Genomic DNA, 16,227 nt, shown 5'->3' with positions numbered 1-16,227 from the left:
CTTTTTTCATATTTGTTAAATATATAAAATGTATACAATTATCCACAAATAACGCTCACCCAAAAACTGAGGTCCAAAAAATAAACACAAAACCTGTCCTAATTAAAGGAAATGAAAAGATTGAATCCCATATTTGGTAATAAGATAGCATAACAAAAGATTTTGCAGGCTGGTCATTTTTGACTGGGAACATCACAACACAGAACAGGGCTAATCTGGTAAACCATCTTAAAACTGCAACAGACCAGCTTCTACAGTACTTGGCAGATCCCATCAAGCCCTGGTTATGACTAAATGTATTACCTACTTAATTACACAGATTTTGGCGCCCCAAAAAACGTGAAACCAACTAGGATTAAAAAACAAAACAAACAACTCACCTCATCTTTAGCATGGAACAGAAACTCACTTCCATCCTTAGTTCTAAAATTATAAAGCAAACGGATGGTATGAAAAGTGAGCACTACACAGGTAGACAATCTGTTTGGAAAAGCTAATAAAAAAGCCAATGAAGTACTTGAGCGTGAAGACATTCTTCTTCTTTTTGTAACCATTGTTGATATCACAGGCACAACGGCTCAGGTTGATAAGCGGTTCGTTGTTGTAAGGTGTGGCGGTGTTCTTCGCGTCCTTATAGAAGCCCAGCTCACCTTTATTCAGCACACAGTACAGGTTCACCCAAGATCTGCTGTAATGTGGGAAAGAAAACAGAAGATTTGGCCATCAGAGCCCATCTGATACCATGTGCCAACTAGCTACTCACCTACCGAGTCTGGGATGACCAGCCTTTATGACTGAGCAAGACCAAACTGCTGCAGAGATCATTACAAGACCTTTAGACATAGACAGGCAGACCATGGCTTACCTTTGTAGAGAGGGAGAAGAATAGTCATCGGCAAAGAGAGCACAAAAAAAGATGAGAGATTTTGGTTAGTGAGATCTACTGCAGTGTAGATGCAAGTGCTAGCATAAAAAAGGCTTCAGTGGACAGGCAAATTATGTGCACATACATGCTACAAAAGAACAGATAGCCATTCTTTTGAGTTCCTTAAACTCCTCAATGCAATGAGTTGTTTTGTGACTTGGGCTGTATCCGGTCTTGTATAAAATGGCTGAATAAAGCTGTGAAGGGTGAAGGCTTCATACCTTGCTAGCCATGGCTTCAGAAACCCAGCATCTGTTGGTCTTCTGACACAGCACCAGGATGATTTTAGTGTTACCATGCAAGTGGAAAGCAGCGCTAACAGCTAGCTATTTTCTGCCATTGCATGATATGAAACTTGTAATCGGTAATGACAGCCAAACAGCTGCTCCTCAGTTTGCAACTTCAGGAACCATTTTAGGCTTGTAAAGCATTCAAGCATATCCCAGTTTGACTTGAAACTTGGTGAAAGAAAATAAGAGCTGCCTTGTATTAATAAATGTTAGTGCTCTAAGCATAAGTACACAATGCTAATAACAACATTAGCATAGCTTTGAATAACCAATCATACCGATTGGCATATTTGATTTAGCTGTTTACATGCTAATTACATGCCATGTGCCCATTATTTTCAGACCACAAAACCCCACCTGTTTGAACTCTTCTTCTGGCCATCGATGTCTATTTTGCGGAAGAGGAACCCTTCGCGCTGGGCCGTGTGGGTGGGTGGCAGGGGAACTGCTGGGTTGCTCTGGGCCGGCGCAGACCTCGAGCGGCGCGTTTCGCCAGCTGTTGCATCTTTGGGTCGTGGTCTTCTTCTCGGTTTGGGTCTGTCGCGAGCCCGTGGCCGGTCCGGTCGGGAAGACTTCTCAGGAATACCATTGGGCAGACGTGGAATCTCTCCTCGGGCCTGAAACATACAGCAATGGTCATGTGACATAAAATTTAGTTTAAAACAAAAGACAAACCTTAGACTGTTCACACACCTGTGCTGCCTCTCTTTCCTGAAGCTGCTCCACAATCTCAGCTAGGGTGGACCTCTTGTCCCTGCCAACAAAAAAAGGGGAATCTGTGACCTGGAAATGCTATTTTGCATAAACAGAGAAAGTGCTACTTCATAGCCCATTTAAAGTCAATATGGGAAGGCATTTTCAATTATTTTACTTCCTTAATGCAATGAATGAATCAGGATGTTCAACAAGACAGTGTGCGACAGGAGGATTTTATATATTGTGAATTAACTGGATTAAGTGCAAAGTGAATACCTTACAATTAGGTTTTTTTGCATTTTTTTGTGCAGTGAACTGACTTAGTGGTAGCATGTAGAAGCTTAAAGGTGAAGTTCACCCTTAACAGAATGACCAATGAGCAGGGGCTCAATATTTAAACAAATTTGGGTAGTGTTGCTGTAAGCAGCTTGCAGCACACTTTCAGAAACTTCCCAGCTCCATCTGTATAGGTCTGCTACGGGGGTTAATTCATGTATGTTAAATGTGCAGCAGCAGCGGCATATCTTACATGCTTACAGCAATGTGTGTGAATGTATTGGCAGTAGCAAGTCTCTGTACTTGATCTGCATCAGCGTAGCAGATCTATTAAAGGGTTAGTTCACCCAAAAATGAAAATTCACTCATTAATTACTTCCCCTAATGTCGTTCGACACCCGTAAGACCGTTCATCTTTGGAACACAAATGAAGATATTTTTGTTGAAATCTGATGGCTCAGAAAGGCCTTCATTGACACCAATGCCATTCCTCTCTCAAGACCCATAAAAGGCACTAAAGACGTCGTTAAAAAGCCCATCTCACTACAGCGGCTCTACAATCATTTTATGAAGCGACAAGAATAGTTTTTGTGGGGGAAAAAAACAAAAACGAAATAACGACTTATATAGTGATGGACCAATTTCAAAACAAAGTTTCGAACATTATGAATCAGCGTATCGATCTTGGGTCTTGAGAGAGGAAATGTCATTGGTGTCAATAAAGGCCTGTCTGAGCCATCGGATTTCAAAATATCTTTATTTGTGTTCTGAAGGTCTTACGGGTGTCGAACAACATTAAGGTAAGCAATTAATGAGAGAATTTTCATTTTTGGGTGAACTAACCTTTTAAGACCAAATACATTGCATTTCAATAAATTTCATGGGAATTCAATTATTTATTTTTACTATTGGCAAGATTTTAGAATGGCTAAGTAGCCTAAATCAATTTCTAATCTGTTTTGCTTTGGCTAATAATGGGTAACATGGATCAGTGCATCTAAGGTGACGCAGAAAATGGAAGTTGTTTCTAAGATGGTTTGTTCGCAGTCACTCACCCGCCACCAGAGCGTTTGTCCGACTGCTCCCTGGCCTCGTGCTCACTGCTCTCCTGTCTTTCCAGTCGATGTCTGTCCCTACGCCGCACCTCATGACCCTCATGTTCACTGGATGTCTGTCTCTCCAGCCTCCTCTCTGCCCTCTCAGCCCGTTCCCTCCACACCTCCTGAGGCAGCTCGTCCCTCCGTGCTTGAATCAGCTGCTCAGTAGATAGTTGTCTCTCCAACCGCGACTCCCTCGGAGGGGGATGCTGCTCCACTAGAAGCTCAGAGCGACTGCTCCCGCTCCCTCCCACCACACTGTTTAGCCGCTCCCTTCCTCCGCCTGGCTCCTGAAGCACCACCTCTGCCATCACGTTCTCATGATATCGCTCCCTCTCCCTCTCCAGTAGGGGGTGGACCACCTCATGGATGTGTTCGATCTTCTGATGTGGGGTTTGAGCCTTGAATTCAGCTCGCAATTGGGTGACCTTGTGCTCCATAGCAGTGCCCAGTCCTGCAGCCACACCAACAATCCCAGCATTCCTGGCTTCCTGAAGGCGATGAGTAGCAGCTCCGTTCATGATGGGAGTGTAGTTGGCCACAGTAGAACCAAGTCTGCGGGCCACAGAAGAGGGAGAGGGCTGAGGGGTGATGCGCTCCATCCGGAGCTCACCCTGCTCATAAATGGTCTGTCTTATGATGGAGGAAGGGCTACTGCGAGCAGGAGAAGAGTCCTGAGGGTCCAAGAAAACTTTCCGTCCCAACAAAGGAGTTGGGGGAAGCTGACTCTGCTCTGCCTTTATCTTCTCTACCTAAACCATTTAACAAGAGAATTTGTTATATTTTATACACCCACAATTCCATTATGTAATATTTTGCCTTTCACATAATTCATATCTTAGTAAAATATTGTGAGTTTAAAAAAATTTGGTAAAATTATTTAGTGGAATTTTATGACAGCACCAACTTATTGTCCATCAGAACTTCATGTTAAAAAAAGGGCATTCGCCACATCAGTCAAAGGTAGTCAAAAGTATTGGTAATTTTTTTCTTTAATTAACAACAAAGCAGTATGGAGCTATTTTGTTGTTATGAATTTTGGCCAGGGGTGTCTAATTCTGCTCCTGCAGGGCCATTATTCTTGGGGTCCTTCCCATTCTTATTTGTGTATCCTCATTTACTTTCCTTGGGTTTCAGCTCCACCCTATAGGATGTAAGGGAAGAAAATGAGGACAGAGTAATCGAAGGAAATCTTATTTGTACATCAGAATTTTCTTGGTCACAAGCATCACTTCACGTCATCAAGCTGCTCTCAAGGAATCTGCCCTTATGTTGTTGAAGTTTGGTTCTGTTGCCGTTTTCTCGACAAGAAAGACTTCCGCATAGGAACTCGTTCCTCACCTCATAGTACAATGAGGAAATTGAGATGTCCTTCAAAATGGCTGAGTTTGATCGTTTTACGGGCCACAGGCTGGAGGACGAAGGAGCGAGGAAACGAGGAACCATCAATTTGAGTGTTGAACAGCACCTTTGGAGTTCATCTCCAATCTTAATCAAAAACACCTGAACCAGCTAAAACTTCTAGGCAAGTGTGTTTGGCTAGATTGTAGCCATCAGCTCATTGGCCCTCCAGGAGCAGAATTGGACACCCCTGCCCCTTGGGCTTAGTTTGCTGGTCGCTGTTACCGTGGTAAGGCGACGCAAAGAGCTAAAGCGCTCTTCCCATGTGGAAGCAGCTTTGCGGAAGGCTTCGTGTCTGCGAATCAGCTGCTCAACCTCATCCACACTGGCACCTAGTTCATTACTACTTAGGAAAGGTTCCTGAGCAGTAAGCCAAGCCTCTGCTACCACTGCTTCCTGAGCAAACTGATGCACCTCCAACACTATGAAGACAAAGATAGACAGTGAGATGCTGGGACACTGATTATATAATGTATGCATGTTCGTTCTGTATTATCCTCATTTAACTAACTTTGCTGCAACTCTTCCCAGTGTTTGTCCCATTTCTCAGTCAGTTCCAGCTGTTTGGCCAAAACCTTCTCCAGCTTTTCTTTAATCTGAAACATTCAACAACTCCATTGTAAGGTACCGACAGAAGACAGGTTGAAATAATAATAATATATTCATTCATCATCACTTAGGCCAGACATATCCTTTACGCAAGTACACTAACACAGAAAAATATTTTATGTTAATACACATTTGAGAATGCAGTGTAATTGTGGTCTGACACAATTTGGATTGCAACAATGCGTGAAATTGAACATGCATATAGTATGTTTTGCTCCTTGCAGTGATTTACAGTCACAGTAGTTCCTAAGCAGGTTATGCTGGCTGTTTTGTGTGTCACCTCTTCTGATGCAGGGTTACGGGCGGCCAGTAAAGTCTTCCCCATCTCGATGCACTGTAGGACACTCTTGTTGCGGGCCTCCACCTCACTCTTGAGACTCTGGTGATAGTTCATCAGGACCTCCACGGATGACACATCCCTGCAAGCACCAGAGAGCCCATATCCCATTAAAGCTCTGAGGAAAGAGCTGACAGTGAAAGGAGAGAGAGTTACTCCAGCAAGAATACATGGGCCAAATCTGCCCACAGAAAGAAACCGCAACACAGGGCCATTTTGACAAATTTGCAGTATTAAAGGTTCTTTATTAAGACTTTCAAAATATAAAAAACTATTGCTGTGTTTTAAAAAACCTAGTGAGCTGTCTACCTAGACAGCATTTTAATAGCAAATGCTGTTTCAGTAGGCTGCTGCCTTCTAATATAAAGTCTTATGGCCAAATGCCTTCTAAGGCAACAACTCGGTGGTGGAAAGATGGTGGATAAGTCAATGAAAATGTTGAAAATAAATACTAAAAAGTATCAATAAAAAGTTATTTTTATCTAATTATTGTCCATACTGTGTTAGCTTAGCAACTTGCAACGTCACCCTCTATTGGAATCGATTTCAAAAGAGTGAAGTGCTCAGTGAATTTTTAATGCAAAGTGCCACTTGAAAAGCATTTCAAATTCTCTTTAGTTAAGTTGTAGCCTAAGAAGGTAGGAGGAAAGGAGCGGAAAATTTCCAGAAACTTTCCATGGGAATTTAAGATGACAATTTTGGAAATATTCCAGGTTATAAACTTTATGGGAATTAAAAGGGAATTAATTGGAAATATAAGGGTAATTTATACAAACAAATATAAACATTTTGTTTGGTCATCAGCAGACATGCATGTAAACTAATAAAACTAATTAAAAAAAGTTTGACTAATTTATTTGTGAGTAGAACAGTAATCAAATCTTTCATTGAACAACAGAAAAGCATAAATGCTTAACAAAATAAACATGTTTGCAAATGTACACAACCTTTCCTTCTACACTGGCCGAGGTAAAATGTATCCACACATCAGATCATCATTTAAAAACTTATGCACTGCCATGCACAGCTATATAAACAGCTTAAGAGCTGGAATATTCTGGAATGGTACAAATATTTTACAATGGATGCTTGACAAATGAATAGAAAAGGCTAGCTAGATGAATAGATGAACACTCCTCAATCAGTAAGCTAAATCAAACTATAACCTACATTCTTGAGCAAATATGTTTACCCTAGTAATATCATCAAAACTTACATGACTGGATGTAGTCCTTGGGCTCATGTGCAGTAGTGTGGCTTCAATAGTCCTGCTGTAGTGTGCAGGATTCTAGAAATTATCTATGCATGTGATGAATGAATGCACAGTGCATGCAGGGGGTGTGGCCTCAATAGCTTGCTGTAAGTAGTGTGCATGTGAAGGTAAAAATGAATTTGCATTAAATCTGGTTTTAACCAAGATTATGCTGATTCCCGCTAATTCCCATATATTCCAGTTCATTCCCATGGAAAATTTCCAACTTTGAAAAATTCCAGAATTTTGCAACCCTAGTAGGCAGCAGACAGCAAAGCAGCTCACTAAATTTTGTAACATACCTATTGTGTTCTTAACAGAAATCCTGTACAGAGCTCTTAATAGATACTATTACACTTAATTGTAATGTGTGTAAATACTCTTGTGGTTCATGCACTTACCAACTTATCACTTATTTGTGCTCGTGGTATGATACCTATAGTACCCTCCAGCGGCCACAGGGGCTGCTCTCCAGCTGACCTGACGCAAACCTTCATGCATTATAATGTTAAAGCACATTAATGAGTTCCTATAAGCAGAGCGCGGGTGTCCCAGCCTGTTTCTTACCTTGGTTTCTCCCCAGCTCCTATCTGACAGATGATGCTCTCCATCCACATGAGCTGATCACGCACCATCCCAAAGAAGCGTAGCTTGTCTGTCGCTGTGGTGATCTGCATTCGGCAGTCCTCACAGGATATGAGCAGCTCTTTCCATGCCTGCATCACTTCATGTTCCTGCATGGCGATGGCTTCTGCTTTCTCGCCGGCATAAACAGTTCGCAGCTGGGCTGCACTCTCCTGTAATTGTCTCACCTGAAGAAAACAAGCCTTTTTATAAAAATGTTGCCACTGTCATGAACCCAAACTTTACATATGACTATTTCATTTGTATTCCTTGCACTACGATGTGTTGTATTAGTTCACCTGTGCAACTAGTAGCTGAATGTCATGTTCAAAAGTCTGCATGAGTCTCTGTAGTGTGCTGGTATTTGAAGTGCCTCCTTGACAGGCGCGGACCTCAGGTAACCTCCGCTGCTTATCCTCAATCTGTGCATACACCTGAAACACACACACACACACACACACACACACACAGACTGGTGTTATTCCACACTTGCAGACACATTGTGGCAGCATGATGCAGCACATATACCTGCTCTGCTCTTAATTATCCTGCATGCACAGTAAACACACTAACACACACTAATAGAGCTTAGAGCCAGTCGCCCCAACACCTGCAGTGGAAGGACAAGCACACCTCAGCATTATCCCACAAATACCACTGTAATAAATTAAAAACTAAATACAGAGTATCCAGGACATCAAGGAGAATTGTTACTCAACCAGTAATATAAAAGTACACTGCTTGCTACTGCAAATTTGGCACCGCAAATAGCTTTCCATCCATCTATTTCTCAAACGTTGGGTTATCATATTAAAAAACGCTGTATGGAAACGCAAAGATGAGCAAAAATGTGCATAAAAAACATGCACTCAATTTAGGTGGATTTTTTTTAATCATATAAGACGACGTGGATAAACTATGCCAAAGTCTGTCATCAAAATGGTTGGATATAATGACCTCTCATAACCATTTTGCATGATTGCGTTCCCAAACTTAATGCATCTAAATGCAAAATAGCATGGCAGTGTTTATTGCGTTCCGTCTGCACTCTCTGAGGTGCAAGTAATTTATGAGCCCAAGTGGCTTCCCGGATTGCAGCAACATCCATTTTTTTTACAGATATTTTGCCCCAATTTCCCAAGAAGTGACTGTTCTCTTGAACACATGGGATGGAAACGGTGCTTTATTTGCAAATGATTTATGTGTTATTTTAAGTTTGTGCATAAGTGATCTGGGTGGCATCGATATGGTGTTCTAAGTGGTTGTTAATGCATTGCTATGTGGTTGCGGATGTGTTTCTGATGGATGCATGTCCATAACAAATAGTGCAGGATGAGTGTAATAATCAGTCATTTGAAGAACCTCATGAGCAGCAAGTGATATTTAAGTATGAGCAATAGTCATTGCCATGATGATCCTTTGCAAACACCACTCATTTAGATGCTTTAAATGCCAAAAAAAAAGGTGACAGAGCTTCAGAAGTTGCTGCTCCACGATTATGGAATCAGTTGCCACATGACATTAAGTGTGCTCCTTTTGTTTCTGTTTTTAAATCTAGACTCAAGACACATCTTTACATTTTAGAATGCTTATTAATTTTTGGATTAGTAACTGTTTTGTAATTCTAATTTTCTTATTATTATTTTTCTTTTAATGTATTTTTATGATTGTTTTGTACAGCACTTTGGTCAGTGTAAGCTGATTTTAAATGTGCTTTATAAATAAAATGTACTTACTTACTTACTTTGCTTAATCAGATGGTCTGCATACCCTATTTCTACATACCTCTCGGCAGTCTGAGAAGAACTTGTGTAACTGGTGTGAAGCAGCAAGCATCTGTCCCCGTGTCTCCATCAGCTCCAGCAGATCTGCCCAGGCCTCGTTCACCCCATCTTTCCATTCAGCAATGGTTGCTGCATCCGCATGACCGTAATCTATGAGCTCATCAACCATCTGGTTGACAGCTGTGACCCTCTCCTGCCCCAAGCTCCCTGTCTCCGATGCAAACTCTGTAAATTTCTCCTGCAGAATCTGAGGACCAGGAAAAGAGTCATCATGACGGGACAGAAGTTTTAAAGGCCCACTGAAGTGCCCCGAAACCCACAGAGTTATTCAATGTGTTGATGTAGTTTCCACTGAAACACGAAGACAGGACATATCGAACAGCTCCTCCCTCTTAACCAATAACCAATAGCGTTTCTGTTTAGTTTATATCACAGCGCCACCAGAGAGACCGTTGAGCTCAGTAAAGCCGCAGTTTCCTCCTAATCTCTAACCGCTCCTCCTCCTTATTTCTTCTATATCGCTTTAAAATACAGCATTCTGTGCAGAATTTAAATGGATCTGAAACGTGTTCTGGTCTGTGCCGACTCTCACATATGATCCGCTCTGTGCTACCGTGTCTCTGGACCGGAGCTGCGGCAGTTCATTTGATACTAGCATGAAACCAGGGTGAACTTCATTCACCCCAATGGAAAGCATATTTACACTGTCTAAATCGTTCCCTATCCAGGGAATCGTATATACAGTGTACACGATATACTCTATATATCCTCACAACTATATAGTGCACTACGTGTCATTCACCATGTCGAAAATAGTGAATGAAGTGACTGATTTCAGCCCCAGCTACACCGCCTATTTATAATGTAGGAGGCGGGACTTCAGATTCAAGAGATAATGATTGGACAAAAAATCTCAAGTGCAGATTTATGCCATCAAAATCATTGCTCCATATTGGCTGAAGCTAGAAACTATACGTTTTAATTGCTTATATCTTCTTAATGTGAATTTTGTCTTTGTTTTGGAGCACACTCGCATATAGATAACAGTAAGACAAACATATTCATACTAAAGGCCAAAAAAAAAACTATTTTGATTTCACCGGGACACAGAAACAGACAAGCTACAGTTGATCAGATAAATCTGAAATAGCTGATGCAACGGTGTAAAACTGACCGTGACATGCTCAAAGTCCTGTCCGAGTTCAGTGGAGCTGGCAATGACCTCCCTCTCCGCTATCCACTGCTCAAGTTCATCCACCTCTCGGTTGAGCTGAAAGAGCCAGTACTGCTGCTCCAGACGAGACTTCCTCTCCTCCACCAGGTCCTTCAGAGACACGTACAGCCTGTCGATCTGAGACTGACGCTTACTGATCTGCTCACTGAGGCACAAGCATACACACACATACTTGGATTTCATTCAAAGGAAAAAAAATCAGTGAAATCTGTTACTCTTGAAAGGTTTTATCACTGGCATACAAAGAAATGTTTGATGGTAATGACATTACTCAAAAGTGAAAAGCCGAGTGGTGTGTGTTTGTATGTTTGAACAGTTACAGTTTTCTTTATAATGGCAGTAAAGAGATCAGTGCTTCTCTTCGACTGTAAGGCGATTGCTGAGCATTTACCAGTCAGGATGTCCGAGCTCCAGCAGCTGTCTGCACTGCTGAGAGAGCAGTCCGATGGTCTCCGCATAGTCCTCTATGGTCTGCTCCAGCGCCAGCTGTTTCTTCAGCAACTGCAGAGTGCTGGCTTCATCCTTAACAGAGACAGGGCACAGCTCAGATACATTCATCCTGCTCCTACTGTATGCCATCATCTTTAACATCCCAGCAGCCCAGAAAACGATCTAACCGCAGGTGTCCTTGCCAGAAACTAAAGGTCCCTGAAAAACTGCTGTCTACACAAGTCTCAACAATAGTCATGTTTACATGCACACTTTTTTGTCATTCCGATTAAAATCATTCTAAATGAAAGATTTAGTGGACTGTTTACATGAGAGAGACGTTATCTAAACCGATCTGGGGTTTACATGTGCTGACTTTCAATCGCAATCATCACAGAGCAGTTTGTCTGCCGCATCAGAAATGTCAATCTCTTTCCTTTCCAGCAGCTGGAATGTGTTTACGGATGCCATAGCAACTCTCAACGGCAACCAGGACTTATACCGTTTCATAAAAGCTATTTATTTATTGTATAGTGTAATCATCTCAGAAAAAATGTATTCTTCTGTCAGGCGCAGTTGAAGTAAAAAGTGCCTTGGACAAACGCTGTCAAGATGAGAGGATGTAGCCGGGCTATGTCTGTCTCATTATGCCAACATTATCTTCATAACTTCTAACGAAATAACAAGGTTTACCCCACAGAAAAATTAACTTTCCTCTCAACATTTTAGCCTGCGTGTGAGTGCGGCGCACGGTCAGTGGTGAAGCGTGCCATCCTCTCTCTCATACCAGCAGCCATATCACCTTGTAGCCCAAGACTGGTTTCCCACTGAAGCTAAGCAGGGCTGAGCCTGGTCAGTACCTGGATGGGAGACCAACTGGGAAAACTAGGTAGCTGCTGGTAGAGGTGTTAGTGAGGCCAGCAGGGGGCGCTCACCCTGTGGTCTTTGTGGGTCCTAATGCCCCAGTATAGTGATGGGTACACTATACTGTCAATGAGTGCCGTCCTTCGGATGAGACGTTAAACCGAGGTCCCGACTCTCTGTGGTCGTTAAAAAATCCCAGGATGTCCTTCGATAAAGAGTAGGGGTGTAACCCCGGCATCCTGGCCAAATTTGCCCATCTGTCCATCATGGCCTCCTAATAATCCCCATATCCTGATTGGCCTAATCACTCTGTCTCCTCTCCACTAATCGGCTGGTGTGCGGTGGGCGTTCTGGCGCAATATGGCTGCCGTCGCATCATCCAGGTGGATGCTGCACATTGGTGGTGGTTGAGGAGATTCCCCCCTTCTATATGTAAAGCGCTTTGGGTGTCTAGAAAAGCGCTATATAAATGTAATGAATTAAAATTAAGCGCACACTGTGTATCACGTCATATAAGGACTGTACACTGAAAAGTAATCGGGTCAGGACGTTTACATGGTTACATTTTTCGTTTTAATCGGTTCATGAAAAGGTTTATCCCACCCCTCTCAAACCGATTACAATTTAATTCGGTTTGGGCATTTTTATTCCGATTGGGGTGTTTATATGGAGCATTTTCATTCGGATTGGACTTTTAAACCGATTACAGTGCTCCATGTAAACGCACCTAATGAGGATTTTTCTTTCTAATCACCCAGCGGGACCAGTAGTTCAAATTTTGCACTTATCCTGCCAACATTTTCGCATTCCCACCACAATAGTGTAACTATTCATTTTTTAAATTATTTATATATAAATTTATTATAATTAATTTATTTCTTCTCACTTTTTTTCTTCTCACCATTTCTTCTCTGTGCTTTTACTTGTTTCCTATTCTAGCTTTCTAATATGGCATATCATTAATTATTAACACTATAATTATTATGTTTTATTTTTGCAAAAAAATTCATTAATTGTCACTGTAATTAACAAAGTGTTATTGTGTAATTACCTGATTACATGATTTCTTGTAATGAGTTACCCCAACACTGAGTTATTATAAAGTGTTAGCATTTTATATTTTTAAGAGTTATAGAAACATCCTGTTAGAATGGCTGTCTGGAGTTCGTCTCTGTTGCTCTCTCCTACCTTTCCAGTCTCCTCATTCATCATATGCAGTTCCTGCTCGCTGAGCCAGGCCTCCACCTCTCCCACATCAAAGTAATACTGCTGCGCCTGGTACATGGCATCCAGCATGAGCTGCCGGCGCTCTGTCTCGGCCCACAGCGCCTCCCACAGGTGATGGAGCTGCTCCATGCCATCCCTGATGCTGTCTGCCTCTGGACTGCGGATGGATGCGATCACACCTGCCCGCTCCAGAACATCCTCCACACGCGCACGGTGACCATGAAGCTCTTTCTGCAGACTCTGAGAGGAAATTACCATTAAAAACAGATTCAGAGAAATCCACATCTCTAAATTTTTTCTGTTGAGAACTCAGAGACAAAAATAACAAGGATGCTGGTGATCTTAACAGGCGTTTAAATTAGCCTAACCATCAGGATATCTTTGATAATCCAGTTTCACTAGAAAAGATTATGCTGGAAGACTAAAGGCTGGAATATACTACACATAGGAACAGGTTTTAAAACATACACTCGGCGACATAAATGGTTCAGATAAAAAGTAGGCATCATAACACTAAACGACTGAAGATCACACATGAACAGACTTTCAAGTAGTTCTGAACATAACAGAGGCTCTGTTTACACCTGGAATTAAAGGGATACTTCATCGCTTTTTCATATTAAACTATGTTATTCCCTTAACTAAGGCGAGTTGATACATCCCTCTCTCGTCTGAGTGCGTGCACTTAATCTCTCTGACGCGCGGTGACGATCTGATAGCATTTAGCTTAGCCCACTAAGCCCAGTTCATTCACTATGGTACCAAACAGAGATCAAGTTAGAAGTGACCAAACACCTCCAGGTTTTCCGTATTTGAATACAGTTACACGAATATTTGAACCATCAAGTATGATGACATATAATAAAACTTGGCGCTTTTCTAAGCGGATTTAAAAGGAGAACTATAATGTATGGCGGAATAGCACTTCTGAGAGTACTTTTCACTCAGCGCAGTAAAAAGTCCCGGCTGAAAAATCCTCCCTCACATCTCCCCCTCCCTCCTATTGACAGAAATGAGAGAGTGAGAGGGAGATGTGAGGGAGGATTTTTCAGCCGGGACTTTCAGATTCTAGATGCAGTAATTAAGTGCACACACTCAGACGAGAGAGGTACGTATCAACTCGTTTTAGTTAAGGGAATAACATAGTTTAATATGAAAAAGCGGTGAAGTATTCCTTTAAGATGCGTTTTGGTTGATTAGATCACAAGTAGATGAGGGAGACACATTCCCGTCTCTTTTGTCCACATTTAACCACTTCTGTCCGGCTTTCTTCGAGGGGAGGGTCTATGGGTGGTTAAATGTATGAGCTTTTTCATATCTTTCGAGCTAATGGACAAAATACACAATTGCACAATATACATATGAATGCAAAAGGAGAAGATGGAAAACAAACAGCTTTTGTTTCTGCTTTGACAGCCGCAAGACCACGCTTGAGTGTGTGTTAGAAATCAGGAATGATGAGAGAACATTGTGCTTGATATTTTTTCATCTTCAAATGACTTAGGTCTTCAGCCGACAAAGTTTAATCCTGTCTGGCTAGCGCACTTCCCATAATGTCTTTTGTGGCTGTTCGAAGGCTTTTGACTAATGAGTGTTTACACTTTGAAAGCGATCTGGTCAAATGCGTTTTTGACTACCTCTGGAAGTGGTCGAAGGCAGACAAGCTCAAAACATTTTAGGGTGTGTTCACACTTACAGTTCGGTTCGCTTGGTTCGTTTGGCCCAGACTAAAATTCACATTTTAATACCAAAACTAAAGATACCAAAGCATAGGGATTTATTAACAACATGATTGGTCGGCTTTTATTACAAATATTGTAATAAATGCTGGGTTCTGGGCTAAATGTGCTGTGTGTGTAGCTACTTATGATAGTATTTTGACCAGCTGAGAACTTGTGAAGAGTTTATAAAATGTGTAAAGAAGTCAAAACAGCGGCAGGAATCCCTCCGTCACACACAAATGAAGATCTGCTGTGAGGAGATTAACTGTGATGGGCAAATATGATGAGGAAAAACAGGTGTGCATGAGCATTCTGTCCTTTTAAGGGTCACATCTTGTGACATCATGTCCTGTTTTTGGTTCATTTACACGTCTTTGGTCCGTGTTGCGTTCATATTTAATTCGAACTACACCAGAGTTTGTTTGGAAGCAGACTGAGACCCATCTGTTCAGGATCTCACTCCTCTTTTTCAGATGGCAGCGTTCACACTTATTCAAATGAACTGCACTAACAGAGCAATCACACCAGGGTCATTTAATCGAACCAAACATACCAAGTGTGAACACACACTTAGAGCCTGTTTACACTTATATTTAGCATCGTTCCCTTATGATCGTATTGACGAAACCACTTATTAATGCCAGGTGTAAACAGAACCAAACCCACACAGAAACATGTGCCTCGTTACTAGAAGACATGACGAATGAAAACAATGGGATCATGTTTGATCTTGAGACAGGTCTGTGGGCATCACTATGCGATTTTCTGTGAAATCTGTCAACTTCGACTGCCTAAAATCTGCAGACTGGCTCTGACTTTTGATAACTAATATTGAGTCCAGACTGAAAATTGGGGCAACAATCTGGCCAAAAGTCATGTAGTGTAATTCAAGCCTCAGGTCAACCAGCTAGACCAGAACCAGACTAGCCTAAACCGGCATCATTCTCATACAGATGGAGATTTTGATGTTGTCTTACTTGATTCTTCTTCATGAGTTGCTGTACAGCTTGTAAACTTGCCCCATTTTCCTGAGAAGTGGCCATTGGAAGATGCTCTTGTATCCACAACTGTGGACAAACACGTACACCATATGTTGAAAAGATCAAAATATATGAAAGCTAACGGTTGTAATGAGATTGTTATACTCACAATTTCATCCTCAAGGTCACGGCCAACTTGGTGTACTTCTTTAGAGGCCAGCAGGATGCGACGTCTCTCTTTTAGAGGCTCAATCAGTCGCACAATCCGCGTTTCCACACCGACTTGTTTCTCCGACACCTTTTCCATCACCTCCCCCTGTTGAGGGATGGAGGCCGCCTGGGCCTGCAGGTCTCCGACCTCTTTATACCACTCCTCCATATGACACTCCATCGTCTGTAAGCAAGAGAGAGGTGGAAGAGGAGTGAACATGATGAATGAGCAACGGTTGAGGAGTCAGGAGAACAAAGTGGACATCCAAGA

At 41.9% G+C, this 16,227-nt stretch overlaps 1 protein-coding gene across 4 annotated transcripts in view; it reads right to left on the bottom strand.

The window, feature by feature from the left end:
* Positions 1-16,227, bottom strand: part of LOC137043856 (spectrin beta chain, non-erythrocytic 4-like) — a 113,674-nt gene that overhangs the window by 4,242 nt on the left and 93,205 nt on the right. Inside the window, exons 21-36 of one of the 4 annotated variants that reach the window (XM_067420331.1) lie at positions 15,916-16,140; positions 15,744-15,833; positions 13,007-13,285; positions 10,917-11,047; positions 10,466-10,670; positions 9,293-9,538; positions 7,807-7,941; positions 7,451-7,695; positions 5,575-5,761; positions 5,197-5,281; positions 4,911-5,107; positions 3,243-4,036; positions 1,909-1,969; positions 1,573-1,832; positions 518-688; positions 381-423 (exon numbers count right to left, since the gene is read on the bottom strand). In XM_067420331.1, coding sequence (XP_067276432.1) covers positions 381-423; positions 518-688; positions 1,573-1,832; positions 1,909-1,969; positions 3,243-4,036; positions 4,911-5,107; positions 5,197-5,281; positions 5,575-5,761; positions 7,451-7,695; positions 7,807-7,941; positions 9,293-9,538; positions 10,466-10,670; positions 10,917-11,047; positions 13,007-13,285; positions 15,744-15,833; positions 15,916-16,140 — 3,354 coding nt within the window. The remainder of the gene's footprint in view (positions 1-380; positions 424-517; positions 689-1,572; positions 1,833-1,908; positions 1,970-3,242; positions 4,037-4,910; positions 5,108-5,196; positions 5,282-5,574; positions 5,762-7,450; positions 7,696-7,806; positions 7,942-9,292; positions 9,539-10,465; positions 10,671-10,916; positions 11,048-13,006; positions 13,286-15,743; positions 15,834-15,915; positions 16,141-16,227) is intronic. The other 3 variants (XM_067420332.1, XM_067420333.1, XM_067420334.1) reach the window with 3 other exon arrangements.

The sequence above is a fragment of the Pseudorasbora parva genome, chromosome 16 (assembly GCF_024679245.1).
Source record: "Pseudorasbora parva isolate DD20220531a chromosome 16, ASM2467924v1, whole genome shotgun sequence".
In the NCBI taxonomy this organism is placed as follows: Eukaryota; Metazoa; Chordata; class Actinopteri; order Cypriniformes; family Gobionidae; genus Pseudorasbora; species Pseudorasbora parva.
Note: the sequence above shows the minus strand (reverse complement) of the source record. Positions and strands in the feature narration are given on the sequence as shown.